Source organism: Mirounga leonina, unplaced genomic scaffold, assembly GCF_011800145.1.
Source record: "Mirounga leonina isolate KUSES-001 unplaced genomic scaffold, KU_Mleo_1.0 Mir_454, whole genome shotgun sequence".
NCBI lineage: Eukaryota > Metazoa > Chordata > Mammalia > Carnivora > Phocidae > Mirounga > Mirounga leonina.
The window spans coordinates 5,391,699-5,406,433 of NW_023270763.1; the positions used below are offsets into that span (position 1 = coordinate 5,391,699).

Below are 14,735 nucleotides of genomic sequence, written 5' to 3' on the forward strand. Positions count from 1 at the left end.
CCCCAGCACTGTTATCACACCTTGAATTTGTTCCTCCACTTCTATGGGTCAGGTAAGAGTTCTCCAAACAATCTTGAAAACCCTTAAGACACTTTATATAGAAATGATGTGAATTATTTGAATCCTACAAGCCCCCCCCACCCCTAGCTTCCCTTTCTGCTTATTAATTAGAGAAAGACTTTTCTTTAAATACACACAACTTTACCAATATTTTCCTCTGCTATTCTGAACATTTCAAATTATGACAAATATTTTGAAGCCAGAAATCTTACCCTTTGTAAAATAAAACATTTATTTAAAATAAAACATATTCATCCTTTATTCAAGATTTAAAAATGATTGTTATGTGTGGGGCTATTAGAAAAGGAAAAACAGTGACTTTTCCACCCTTAGGAGGAGTGAACGGAGTCTGTAAACAGAAACCCAGATTCCCTCGGCAGCTCGTGGTGCCGAGGGTGTGGCTGCCCTCCTCCTGTGCACAGGAGATCAATTCATACCAGCAAAACCGGAAAAATCACAACGGAGAGCAACTGTGGAAGCAGCGAGAGCCAAGAGCAGGACGTAGAGGAGTCTGACTTTCTGCTAGGTGAGTCACAGGAAGCACTCCTGCCCGAGTCAGGAGGCCCGCCGTGCCCATCTCCTTAAGAATGTAGGTCAAAGCTCCCTGGGCTTCATGCCCCAGGGATCCAAGGGGAAGGGCTAGGGCCCCAAGTTTAGAGGCAGAAGCCCAATTCCTAGGGAGCAGGGAGGCCAGCCACTGGCCTTGGCCTGCCCTCTAACTAAGCCTCCACTTTCGACAGACCACAGCAAACTCAATCGTTCCAAAAGTGAACACACTGGAGTACCGGGCTAGCTCTTCTTACTGTCTGGCTTTGGGCTGCGTCATGTATTCTCACAAGGGCTCACAGGAGGAAAGGCCGTGCAACCAGCTCAACTTGCGTTTGTATATAGTGGACGCTCAGCTCACCCAGCTCTGTTGACACGGGGGACCCGGTGGCAATCTCACCAATCTTGGCCACTCCATCGTAGTAGGCTTTCCCCGCAAGGATCATAGCTAGACAGGGAAGGTGACACACAAAAGTCATCACTTAGACAAAGAGAAGAGGAAGTGCCATGGAGGTTTGCTTCCAAATATCCCTCAGTCCCTTCTGGCTACAGGAAGGTTTGGGCTGTGCCAAGGGTGGCTCTCAGAAGGCAGGGCTTGCGCTTAATAGCTGTGCCGGGGGCAGAGGTCCCTCCACTGCACTCTCAGAGGCCTCCACTGGGTGGAAAACCCTATAGGATCCTCACCTTAGACCAGACCTGGGGAACCTTCAACAGCAGGCTCTGGAAGTCCAGAAAAGGCCCTGCCAGAGTGGATATGTTTTCAACATCAAACTAGGGCTACAAACACATCCACTTCCACAAGAAATCTCTTCTCAGATGGTTATTCTATAGCTATACGGGTCTGCAACATTAATTAGTTAAAAGAACTTGTATGCGGTGGCCCAGGAACCTGGTCTTTCAATGGCTTTTCTTTTTTTTTTTTTCTTTCTATTGAAAAAGGTATTCTGAGCCACAACCAATAATATATTTGTTGTCAGGGGGAAAATCTATGAAATTTGAAATACGTTATCATCCTAAAAACACAACAGAATTACCTGAAAAGTGAAGGTTCTATCCTCCCCCCACCACCTTTTTGGCAGAGACAAGGGGAACTTTTATTTCTGTAGAAATTGGATTCTAATCATCTTAAAAATAATCTCTCTCCTTTCAAATTGATTCTGATGACTAAATTATAAGGTACAAAAATTTCTTTTTGATTTTTCTTTTCCTTTCTTTTTCTCTGGGGAGGGGAACTGGGGGCAAGAGAGACCTGGGTTTGAATTCTACTTTTACTTCTAATGACATGACCTCCTTGGGCAAGGTAGCTGTCCTTTCTGAAACAAAGGATGGTCATCTATAAAATGTCCTAATAGCGTGAGCACTGAACAAACAAATGGAAGCTATTAATACGGATTCCTTTCACTTTACAACAAGCAGGCTTTTTAACAAGACCTAGCCTATTTAGGGTGATTTTGAAGAAAATTTATTTTACTTCAAAGACTAACTTTGAAGAATACAGAATTTTGGAGCTAAAAGAGCCCTTAGGGATCTCTAAGATTCCTTTCCTTTTACTGCAAAGAAAACCAGAGGCCATGCCAACTGCTTTGCCCCAATTTTATAATGGGTATTGTTTTAAAATGGTGAATTAAAAAGGCATTTCAAATATAAAAAGGGTGGGAGGTCCACAGAACAAATTAGGTACAAGTCCAGCTGAAGGTATTACTGGCCAAAAAAGTAGTATTTTCATGGCAAATTCATTCATTTTAGCCTTTCTTGTTGAGTTAAAATATTACAGAAGTTACGGCGTTTACTATACATGTGTACAAGTTTAACAACTGTACCACGCTCTATTATACAGTTATTTCATAAATCTGAGAATAACCTTAAAGTTTAATTGTAAATAAGAACAATAACAAGTAGCATTTATGTGGACTTTCCAAGCCATTACTTAAGTTCATCTCCCCAAGAACATGAAGACGTGGGTCAGCGGTAGTCCCACCCTGTTTCATGAAGGAGTGGAGATATGCGGGGACATGCCCAAGGTCAGTGGCAAATCAGAGGGAGTACGCATACAACTGCAGTTAAGGTCACTCCCCAGTTCTAAATTATAGTGCTTTTTGACTCTTTGGTCTCAGCTAGAACTGAAAGAGAGAGGACTCCACCTAAAAACAAGGTTGGTAGCCAATAAACTGTCAAGCTAATACATGTAATATTTTAATATGAAGACTTTAAATTGTAAGATACTGATAAAGCTGAAAGGCAGATCGGTGGGAGAATGGCATGCAGATTTACACAATATATAAACAAAATTTTTGGTTTGCATTCACGCATTATGTTGAAATTTTTCATTAACGGATGATTTATGTTTTTAAAACTAACCTCAGAATGGTAAAATTCCCTTGCTTTTACGATAAAGTGGAATTAACTTTAAAAACTATATAATTTATCCAGAACTTAATAAAGAATCAAACAATATTCTCATAATTTTGCCATCCCCTTTGTGACTACATTAAGAGATTTTCTATCACTTACTGTTTTAAGAACAAAGCATATTTGTTCTATTTTAGTGGTTGACCAATCAATTCAATCTAATTTATATACTTCTACCAGATAACTCTTCCTTAAAATATGATTTCATTAGGTTAAAACTCTGCTCAAAAACTTTTAATGGCCTCCACTGCCCATAGCGTAAGCCCACACTCCAGAGAGTTCACGATAGATTTGTACAGTAATGGCCTTCCATAAACCGCACCTCCCAGAATTCCCAACCTCGGTAGCTGTCTATACACTGATGGGTGGCTTGGTCATCTGACTTGCCTTGGCCAATGGGGTGCCAGCAAGCATAACTCTCACAGGGATTTGCACTCTTCGAACAGCCTGCTCTGTCCCTGGGAGGGAGGGAGTCCAGTGCCCCTGCTGACTACAGCTGCAGGATTGAGTCCCTGGGGGCTAGAGAACTGCACTACCTTTACAAGACCTTGAGAAATGATAAACTATTGTTGTCTTAAGCCACCAAGTTTAGGGACACTTGATTATGTGACAATAGGTAACTGATGCTGCATTCAAATGCATTCATAACCTGACCCTACTCCACGCTGTATTTTATTATTCCCCAACAGCTTCCCACCCATGGCAGTGTGGACCTCAGATCTTGGCTTGGATGCGGTCTTTTCTGCCTGAAACCTAACGTCTGTCAGCTAGCAGAGCTCCTACAAGGCCCACTGCCTGCTCCGTTCCCCACCAACCTCCACTACTCAAATTCCTGTGACACAGCTCATTCCATGCTCTTTGTTAGCTGTGCATGTTGTCCTGATTTACGACCTAAGTGTTGACTGCACATCTGGCATCCTAAACTATGCCACAAATTCTTACCAAGGACTTTACCAATTCATCTCGATTTCTCAATGGCTTCAGAAAAAAAACAGATGGCCTGCCAAAAATACTGGAAATACTTTAGAAGTGCAGAATAGTCCCTTTGGGGAGAAGCCTTGTTAGCAAGAGACTAAGGGGCTGGCAGGTCCCTGAGTCACCTTATAAAACTCTGCCTCAGAGAGACAGCAAGTGCTAGAAAGAAAAAAACCCACTGCAGGTCATGGTGATTTCCTTCACAGGGCATCTAAGGCAATGACTTTGTGGCCCTGTGACTAAGCAGTCATCAAGGGAGAGGCAGCTGTGCAAGAATTCTAAAACAAGTCTCCTTCCTGCTCTTTGAAGGGGTGAGGGGTTACCTACAGAAGTCACTGATACTGCTTGGGGGATGAGGGAGGATTTCCCAGTGCTGAAAATGTCTGGCAAATAGCACAGAGATGCAGAAGAAAGTAAATAAGCACTTTACTTTTCCAGGACTATGACAACTGGGCACCTGTCATCCAAACTCCAGCTACCATACCGCCTTTTCCTGGGGCATGCTTATGCTGCGGGTGTGTAAGGTCATGGGTTTATTTTCAAAATCTCAAGAGGGAGCAGCCAAAGGCGGGCCATGGTGAAAGGGAGAAAAGAGATATATAAAAGACACAAAACTTGATCTAAAACCATTGGAAACTAAATTTTCTACTCATGTTATTGGTGGTCTTAGTGAACCAGGGTAGAGGGTGAAACTGGGGTCTGAATATTTTGGGGGTGACACTTGTTACATAAGGAGAATTGTTTTGACCATGTTAGAATCTGGTGATTATTAGCATCTCAAGTTTTTAAGGTGATCATTGATAACATTCACCTTTTAGGAGGGAAATGCATGTGTAGATGCATGTCAGCTTTCTCAATGAAACCTCCTGAAACTAGCAAACAAGTCTGGTTCACAAAAGAGAGGCAAAAGCCAATGCTTGAATTCATTTTATAGGAAGAGCTCATTTTGAAATGAGAATCTAAGTTCAACCTTTAATTTAGATGTTTTTCCATTCAGGTTAAAAATTTGTTCATATCACTATCAAAAGTTATGCACCCAAAGGCAAGAAACTCTTCTATATAAAGAGAACAATTCCTCTGCTACAAGATACTAACAAATATTTTAAGTACATACTAGTTCACAAAGAATTTGGTTTGCCAAGTGGAAAGCCTACTGACGGCAATGATATAAAATACGAGTCATGTCAATAACCATGATTTGATCATTAAAATGCATCACTTATAAGTCTATGATTCCATTTATTCATTTCAAATACACCAATATCCTATCGTTGCAAACTTCCATAGAATTAAATGTAAATAATTTCTATCAACTTAAAGACACTTTAAAAATTCACTATTAAGCACTTCAAAATAATTAAAATATTTACTGGTTTTTATATGTGCACTATATTTATAAATTTAGAAAAGAGACTTACCATTAACAGCTTTTTCATAATTTTTTCCTAGGTTTATTAAATTTCGTAGCCCAGGATTGAACTGTTCCATAACATTCTGACAAATAAAACAAAACAAATTAATAAAATAAGCAAACAGTAGATCAAAAAATCTTTAGATGTTACCACTACATAGCCTGGGATACCTATGTATGCTTGACAGTAGAGTCTACAAAGCCATGAACGTTTATTTCAAAATAATGGAGAGCACATATTTCCTTACGGATGGAACAGGGTCCCTGCACCAGCAAGGCACGTAATCCCGGCAGGTTTCCATTGCCCAAGGGCTGCCTAGAACCTACTGCAATGTAGCAAGTGGCAGATATGCATACCTACAAAGCACACCCAGGGGCTACGGGCCCAGAAGCCGATGCTCCCTTTGGGGTTTAAGCAGGTTAATGGCTGTCAGGCTAATGTTAAAAACAGGTGCACATGATCGGAACTTAATTATATGAGCCATGTTTTGGTGATCAATTGAACAGAAATTTCTAAGAGATCTTGTTTATTCATTAAGTACTTAGCTATTAACCACCGAGTGGTAGGTCCTGTGCACACAGTAGATGGGAAGGCCTGGTTTCCCTCTCATGGATTTCATGATGCCATAGCTGTGCAAATGTCATGGTTTTCATTTTTAAAAGTGTCATTCCTGTGGCACTAGAAAGTCATAAACATAGAGACAAATGCTACAATAAGTACTAAGACAGGCAATTATTTGATCAAACTTAAAATATCCTAAATCAAAGTAGAGACAATAGATCATTCCTGTGGGGCTCTAACCTCTTGACTCAGAACACATGGCGACTGAACGTATTTGCTCCACCTACAAATAATGAGCTTCACAGTATTAATCATTCCAGATCGACCACTCAAGTCTCCTTACCCCCTCTCAAAATGTGAACCTGTTTGCAGAGGGCCAGGCAATAAAAAGAATGAAAAATACCCAACATTCAAAGGGGCAGATACTTGATATACATACTCTGCAGGATAAAGTTTCTCCTTTATAAATCAGTACAGAGAGAACACAGTAACTCTTATTTTATCAAACAGTGATAAAGGCTTATCATGAAAAACAACTCCTGGCTCAACCTTCCCTCAAATCTTAACTTACTCCCAAGAGCACTTTCAACTAAGCTGTTATTCTTGTATTTATTACCATAGTTTGGGATAATATTCTTGATTTTTCAATTTTGAATGATAACTACTGGCTTTCTACCACAGTAGATGAGAGCTCAGCTCTCCACACCACCCCACTTTCCCTACTTCAATCCTTCCTATATAAGTAAACGGCAATTTCCTGGTAAGTTGATAGTCAGGGTTTATTATGACTCTGTAAATATACAATACAAGGAATGTATTAAGGATTATGTTTCCTTTCTTGGTACAGTCTTTGTTTCTCCTGGGATTAACAATCATTTCATCCCCCTCCTCCCAGCTTAGTTTTCCATGAATCCACCTTAAATTTTTCCACATGCTCTATCACACCTAGCAGAAGTCTATCAGTATTTTTCAAATGCACAAAGTTGTCAGCTAATCTTCTATTCCATTTTCCCCCCAGAACTTCCTCCAAGGACTCTCCGTCCTCTTGCTCAGTCTGGCCTGACTGTCCCTGCCACGCCGTTACCCTTGCATGTCCCCTTCTTGATCCCTTGTGTTAGAGCTCTCATTAACTGGACTCCACACCTTCCTCTTTCTTTATTCCTATTTGCTGGAGATCATTCTCCAAGAACAACCTAAGAAATGATGCATAAGAGTAAATTTGAGTCCCCATGTGTCTGAAATTATCTTTACCTTGACATTTGACTGATATTTCGCTGGGTAGAGTATTACAAAGCTCAAGTGATTCTCCCTTAGAATTTTAAAGATAATTGCTACACTATTTTTAACATCCAGTTTTGCTATTGAGAAGTCAGCCGTCATTTCTTCTTCCTTTGTATAGGACTTTGGTAGGGGGATGCTTATTTCTGGAAGCCCTGTACACCACGTAACGGTCTGTCTCAGTGTGGGACTTTGTTCATTTATTTTACTGGGCACTTGATACACCTCTTCCATATAAAAAAATTATGTCCTTTAGGTCTGAAAAATCTATTTTAAATGTTTCTTATCTCTCCTTACTTTCTGGAATTCTGACAAGGATTTTACATATCCTGATTTCTTCTCTAATCATTTTACTTTTCCACTTTTTGTTCCCCCATCTCTGACAGATAACATAATAAAAGAGTTGGAATGTGAAGTTATTTCATTTTTTAAGATTTTGGGGAGAGGGAGGAAGAGAGTGCGTGCCAAGAGCAGGGAAGGGCAGAGGGAGGAGAGACAGAATTTCAAGCAGACTCCTCACTGAGCATGGAGCCCATGTGGGGCTGGATCTCATGACCCGAGCTGAAACCAAGAGTCCGGCGCTTAACTGACTGAGCCACCCAGGCGCCCCCATTTTTTTTTTTTTTAAAGATTTTATTTATTTGAGAGAGAGAGAGAGAATGAGAGAGAGAACATGAGAGGGGGGAGGGTCAGAGGGAGAAGCAGACTCCCTGCCGAGCAGGGAGCCCGATGTGGGGCTCAATCCCGGGACTCCAGGATCGTGACCTGAGCCGAAGGCAGTCGTTTAACCAACTGAGCCACCCAGGCGCCCCTGTTTTTTTAAAAAAAACTTTTGATACTGTATTTTTAATTAGGGCTCTTTCAGAGTTTTAGTTATCCCCTTCCGCCCCCGTTTTTCTTGAGGATTTGAGAGGGAGCAAGTGAGCATGGGGGAGGGGGCACCAAGTGAGCATGAGAGCAGGGGGAGGGGCAGAGGGAGAGAAACTTCAAGCAGACTCCCCACTGAGCGCAGAGCCCAATGCAAGGCTCAATCCCACGACCCATGAGGTCTAGACCTGAGCTGAAACTCAGAGTTGGATGCTTAACCAACCAAGTCAACCAGGCGCCACTGGTTATTCCTTTTTAAAAGCATCCTATTCTTGGGGCGCCTGGGTGGCTCAGTCGGTTAAGCGGTTGCCTTCAGCTTGGGTCATGATCCCGGGGTGCTGGGATCAAGCCCCGCATCAGGCTCCCTGCTCGGTGGAGAGCCTGCTTCTCCCTTTCCCTCTGCCTGCTGCTCTGCCTACTTGTGCTCTCTGTCAAATAAATAAATTTAAAAAAATAAAAGCATCCTATTCTTGTTTTGTGAATGTAATATTGTCTCTAATTTGAATAAACTGAAAGTAATATTTTTTTGTCATTTTCTTCCAGTTCCCTATATTATCTCCTGATTATTTCTTTTCATTGTTCGGTATCCATCTATCTTTTGTGTTGGAAGCTTTCATCAAACATCTGGTGATCCCTGATCACCAGTTCGTATTTAAAAGTAAAGCCCTAAAATGCTGGCTGGAAGCTTGTGGGTGTGGGTGTATACACAGGGTGGTTGCTGACTAGCAGGCTTCATTAGGAGTGACTGGACAAGTCAGCTATAGAGAAACTGGCCCTGTGACAGTAACCAGGGTCCACTGAGTCTCTTCAGAGAAGTTTCTCATTTTCTATGAAGGGCAGGGGAGGAGGCAGTCACCAGGTGGTCAGCTTTCCCCATCAGGAAGGGGAGTGGGTTGGGAATTCCACAGTTTACTGGGCTGGTTTTTACTGAACTCTCCTGCTCTCTCCTCCAAGGTTTATTCCCTCCTGCTGGTGTTTCCACATCGAGAACTCCTCTGATTCAATATACCCTAAGATTAAATCTCCAGTCCGCCAGGCAGAGGGAGCTGCTGGTAGTATTGGTGGTTGGGGTAGGAAGGGGAAACTGGCAGTTCAACCAACTTGTGTAACTCCTACTCCAGCCCTGGGTGTCCCCTCCATCCCCAGCTTCTGTGGGACTGCTCCTCAGCCTCCGGGGGTGAATGGCTCAGCCCTTGTCAGTTCTCCCACTGCAGATTCTTTTTTTTAAAGATTTTATTTATTTATTTGAGACAGAGAGAATGAGAGAGAGAGAGCACATGAGAGGGGTGAGGGTCAGAGGGAGAAGCAGGCTCCCTGCTGAGCAGGGAGCCCGATGCGGGACTCGATCCCGGGACTCCAGGATCATGACCTGAGCCGAAAGCAGTCGCTTAACCAACTGAGCCACCCAGGCGCCCTCCCACTGCAGATTCTTTACATTTTCTTAAGGCAGCTACAACTCCTCTGTCCATTTTCTATCACTCCAGATTTTCTTAGGCCTTTTGTCAACTGCTAAGTCTTTTTTCAAGCCTTTACACCATGGATTTATGGTTTTTTTCCCCCCCATTCCTTTAAGTTCTGCTATCACTTCAATGTATTCTTAGAAGAAGAAAAAAAAACCACCCATGGTCAATCTGCTGTGCTTAACTAGAAGTCCATTCATCCTATGTTTTTAGAGCCTCTCATCCGTTTGAGCCCCATTCACAACCAGTAGCCATAAAGCCCAAAGCCAATGATGACTCCCCTACCAGTTTCTCTGCAAGATGGTAAGTCTCAATACCTGATCACAGGGACCTGTGGCCCCAGCTGCTATTTCTATCATCTTTTCTCAATTCCCTTGTTTTGCTTTTAAGCTTATTTTGAAATCATTAAACATTCACAAGAAGTTGTAAAAACTGCACAGAGAGTTCAGGTGTGCTTCCCTAATGGTAACTTATATAACCATAGCGTAGGATCAAAACCAGGAAACTGACAATGGTACAACACTTACTAGCTAAACTACAGACTTCATTTGTATTTACCAGTTTTTACATCACTCATTTGTGGGAGGGGGTGCATTGTTCCTATGAAATCTTACCACATGTATAAATTTGTATAACCATCAGCACAGTTATAATATTGAAATGTTCCATTAACACAATGATCTCCCTCATGCTACCCCTTTATAGCCACACCCTCCCCAACAGTCCTGGCAACCACTGATCTCAATCACTGTAATTTTGTCATTGTGAGACTGTTATATAAATGCAGTCATACAGTATGTGACCTCTGAGACTGACTTTTTCACTCAGCACAACGTCCAGAAGAACCATCCAAGTTGCTGGGTGTTATCCATAGTCTATTCCTTTTGGCTGATAGTATTCCATAGCATGAATGTATCACAATTTATGTATTTGCCCATTGAACATTTGGGTTGCTTATAGTTTTTTGCAATTGCAAATAAACCTGATATGGACAATCACATATGGGTTTTTTTGTGAACCTAAGTGTTCATATCTCCAGGATAAATATCTAGGAGTTCAATTGCTGCGTCATACGGTAATTTTATGTTTAACTTTGTAAGAAACTGCCAAACTATTTTCCAGAGTGTTGTGCCATTTTACATTCCCATCAGCAACGTATGAGATTTTCAGTAATTTTTAAAATTTAATAACTTCATTAGAAAATAATTACTTTTTAATAAAAAGATAAAACTACTTTTCAAATATCTCTTTTAAAATTCTTGTAATAATCTTATGAGACCAAGTCTGGATGTCGAGAACATAAGTTTTAATAAAAAGATAAAACCTTAAAAAAAATCATTTAAAATTCTTTAATAATCTTATGACGCTGAGTCTCGACGGGTAAGAACATAAGGAAACGGACACAGAGCTAACCGCCCTACTAGCATATAAGCAGTCATAAAAAGAAGCCCAGATCTGTGTTCTTTCTTAAGATTCTTAGTTCAGCTTACCCAAATAAGGGGAAAATATCATTTAGCTTCTCGATATAATTCTTGAAATGCTTAGGTGTAAGTCCTATCTTAAAATATGAAAAACAGTGAATTAACACCAAGCATAAACCACTATCCAAATGATGCTACTGGGGAAAAACAGGTTAACTAATAAGACCTGGGACTACAATAAGCTTCAGAGAAAATACAAGAGTTTTTAAGCTTGAAAGTTCAACATATACTTCAATTCCTTATTATTTAGCTTTAGCTACAGAAATTTTTCCCCTGGAAACTTTGGCCCCTTTGAACAGTGGAAAATCCATTTCTACCCTGGCTCTTGGCCATTAATCTAGTTATTTTAGCTGAAGCACATGTATTTTTAAACCCAGGAACAAAAAAGCAGTGCTGCCTTTGTATTCCCCCATCTGTAAAGTCTTATAAGTAGCAGTGGATATCTTTGTGAACTGAATGGGTCCCACTTTTTTTTGAGAGGGCAGCTGTTGGGTCAAAGGTCATATGCTGTTAAGGCTTGTTAAGACCTAAATTTTTTATATAGCCTAGGATTTAGAAAAAAATCACCAGTAGTAATGAACAAATTCATTTTAATTCAGGTTTGGCACTAAGACCAAAAGGTTTAAGATATAAAGTATAAAAACAAAATTAATTATAAAAGGTATTAATGGTCCAAGAAACACTATTTTGTTACAATCAGTAACAAAAGCTTAGTATGTATTCTCTCTGTTACTGCCTGGCAAGGAGGATAATTTGCCAAACCAGTTTCAACCAGAATGAGTTTCATTTCTATTCAGAGAGCAATATAGATAGTTTAAGCTAAAATAACTGGCAATACCACTGTTCTACTTGTGCTGAGTCTCCTATGAAGATGAGTTGGTTTTAGGATAAAAGCTCAATGGGGGTGGGGGTGGGGCGCTCAATCAGGGGGATTGGAGAATTAACGGTTAGCTGTTCCAAATAAAGTGCTGAGGAATAGACCACTCAGAACCTAGAAGGCACTTTCCACTAGATTTCTAGCTGGTTTGTTTATCTTATGCTTTTTTCCTCTGCTTCCTGTAGACCAACACATTATAATTTTAAACATAATTATACAATCTTATGATGGCTTTAACATCCTCACCATTTAGATTTTTCTTTCATTTTTGAAAAATTATTACCTTTACCAGTATGGAACTATAGACTATGAAGCATAAATTAATACAATTATGACTAGCCAGATAGTTAAACTGAGCTAACTTTAAATTTCTAAGAATTGGTTTCTTTTACATTTCTTTTTCCAATTCTGTAAATGACCAAGAACAAATTATTTGCTACCTCAGTGCTTTATTTTTCTCATTTGAAAAATGCAGGTAATATTTACACTGGAATAAGTTTTTAAAAGTGATTTAAGAATCTCTAATAGGGGGTTTTATAACGTGCTTCAGGTAACATTTATCCTTGAAATTTCCATTATTTTATTCTATACAATCTCATACAAATTAATCCAGCAATGTCAAATGCTTAAACTAATCAAGGCACATTCTAATTTCATGTGACAAGATTATCTGTTAATAAGGATTAACTGTTTGAGAATACTTCCAGATAGACATCATTTGTAGAAAATCTTACTTCTTCCTTGTGTTGTTGGAAACTGCTGTTCCTGGGCTAACATCATCAGTATTTGATTATGTCCCCTGCCTTTAGGGAGAATATTAGTGAGTAAATCTGGCAATAAAGCAGCTGCTTGTAGGCTAGCAGATGGTCAGAAGAGTCCTATTTTTCATACCCATCTTGAATGGGGAGCCCAAGCCAAGCAAAGGAAAATAAGACAACAGAGATATTTCGTTTGAAGTATTAAGTTACAGCAGAAATACTCAAGATTCAAATTTATAAAACACAAAAATGCTTCCTATCAGCCTAATGTGAAGTGTTGGTTCTCCTTCAGTCTGTATTATCTATCTATGCTACTAGCTATCAATTTGCATTATGTATCAATTTGTATTATCTATTGTTTGTAACCTGCCATCCCAGTAGTAATGGGCCGGGGGGAACATGGGATGAAAAAAACTTTGGTAAAACAAACAAACAAAAAACCCAAAAACCAACTTGGGCAACTCACATCACCACCTCGCTAAGCCTCAATCTCCTCCTCTATAAAATGTAAATAATGATCATTTGGATCTCATGAGGAGTATGAAGATTCAATGAGATAATAAGTAGTATTTATGGAACACTGATGTGCTCTCCCAAGCACGTGACAGTGCACACTGAATCCATTGTAATAATGAATACTGCAAGACAAAGTCTAAAATATTAGTCAATTCTTCAAATGGATGAACATTCCCATTTCCACAGAGGTCTCCAGATACCTCACCTCCTGTCTGTAACATGAAAATAAATGATACTGGCTGTTCTACCTTTAAGTGTCACATCAGGATGAAAGAAACCATGAATACAAAAACCTATAGAAAAGTGTGGGGTACAAAGAAGGTGTTATTTCTTTTACTCAGTTGAGAACATTTTATTCCTTTTTTCTCCCCTGTAGGATACATTTTGACGTTTATGGAGTGCTACTCTTTTTCAGGCTCTGTGCCCAGCGTTTTACCTGGGTTATCTCATTAGATCCTAACAACATGATTATTATTACCTTCATTTTATGGATGAGACACCAAAGCTTTGAGATGCTAAATTCAAAAACCTTGCTGAAGGTCCCACAGGTCATGCCCAGGCAGCCTCCCTGCTAACCTTTGCACTCACCCCTCAGGACTCAATACAGTTCCTCAAAGTGGATTGTTCAATAAAGTGAGTCGAAAATGCTTGTATGACAGAGCGCTATTCTAGTGTGAGAAATTATGGGAGTCTCTGCAATATTTCCTTTTTAGAGGATTTCTTGTAATATTACTGATTTTTTATGAATAACATCTTCTAATGGCAGCACAATATTAACCAATTCTACCCAAGCAAACAAATATTTAACCTTCTTCTCTTTCCCTTAAAAATAAATAGAGAAAGAAGATTCCTCAACTACCTGTGTCCTCATAGGAACAATGGTTAACACTACCATATTGATTTCCTTCAGCGTCAAGGAATTAAAACACTGCAGAACATTACCAAACCACAGGATGCTTTAACCATCCGGCCAAGTCTCCCCAGGGAGCCATCAATTAAGAATGCTGTTTATTTTCTAACTCCTATTTTATACTTTTATACATGTATTTAGTCATGAATTACACATAATTTTCCTTTGTGCATTTTAATAAATGGTATCATAATACATTTCACTCTTACATTTTTTTTTATTCAGTGTTATGTTCCTGAGACCTGTCCACCTTGTAATATATTGACTGGTCTATTCCTATTTAACTTCTGTATGGTATCCCATTGTGATGGCTCAGCTTTAGGTGTCTTCATGACAGGGTATAGTACCCAGTCAATTAGATACTAATGTAGGGGTTGCTGTGAAGGAATTTTATAGATGTGGTTAACATCTACAAACAGTTTAAGTATTATCCTCAATAATCTGGGTAGGCTTCATTTAATCAGCCGAAAAGCCTTTAGAATAAAACTAAGGTTTCCCTGAGGAAGACGACATTCTGCTTGTGGACTGCTGCGTAAGCTTCAGGCCTGCCAGCCCGCCCTACAGATTTCAGACTTCCTAGCCTTCACAATCAAGTAAGCCAATTTCTTTATTTCCTCTGAACAGC

General features: G+C 40.0%; 1 protein-coding gene across 3 annotated transcripts in view; it reads right to left on the reverse strand.

Annotated features, from left to right (window-relative positions):
- The window catches only part of BAIAP2L1 (BAR/IMD domain containing adaptor protein 2 like 1), a 99,723-nt gene that overhangs the window by 69,792 nt on the left and 15,196 nt on the right, over positions 1-14,735 (reverse strand). For all 3 annotated transcript variants that reach the window (XM_034988370.1, XM_034988369.1, XM_034988371.1), the window contains exons 2-3: positions 5,409-5,484; positions 968-1,054 (exon numbers count right to left, since the gene is read on the reverse strand). In XM_034988370.1, the coding sequence (XP_034844261.1) occupies positions 968-1,054; positions 5,409-5,484 (163 nt within the window). The remainder of the gene's footprint in view (positions 1-967; positions 1,055-5,408; positions 5,485-14,735) is intronic.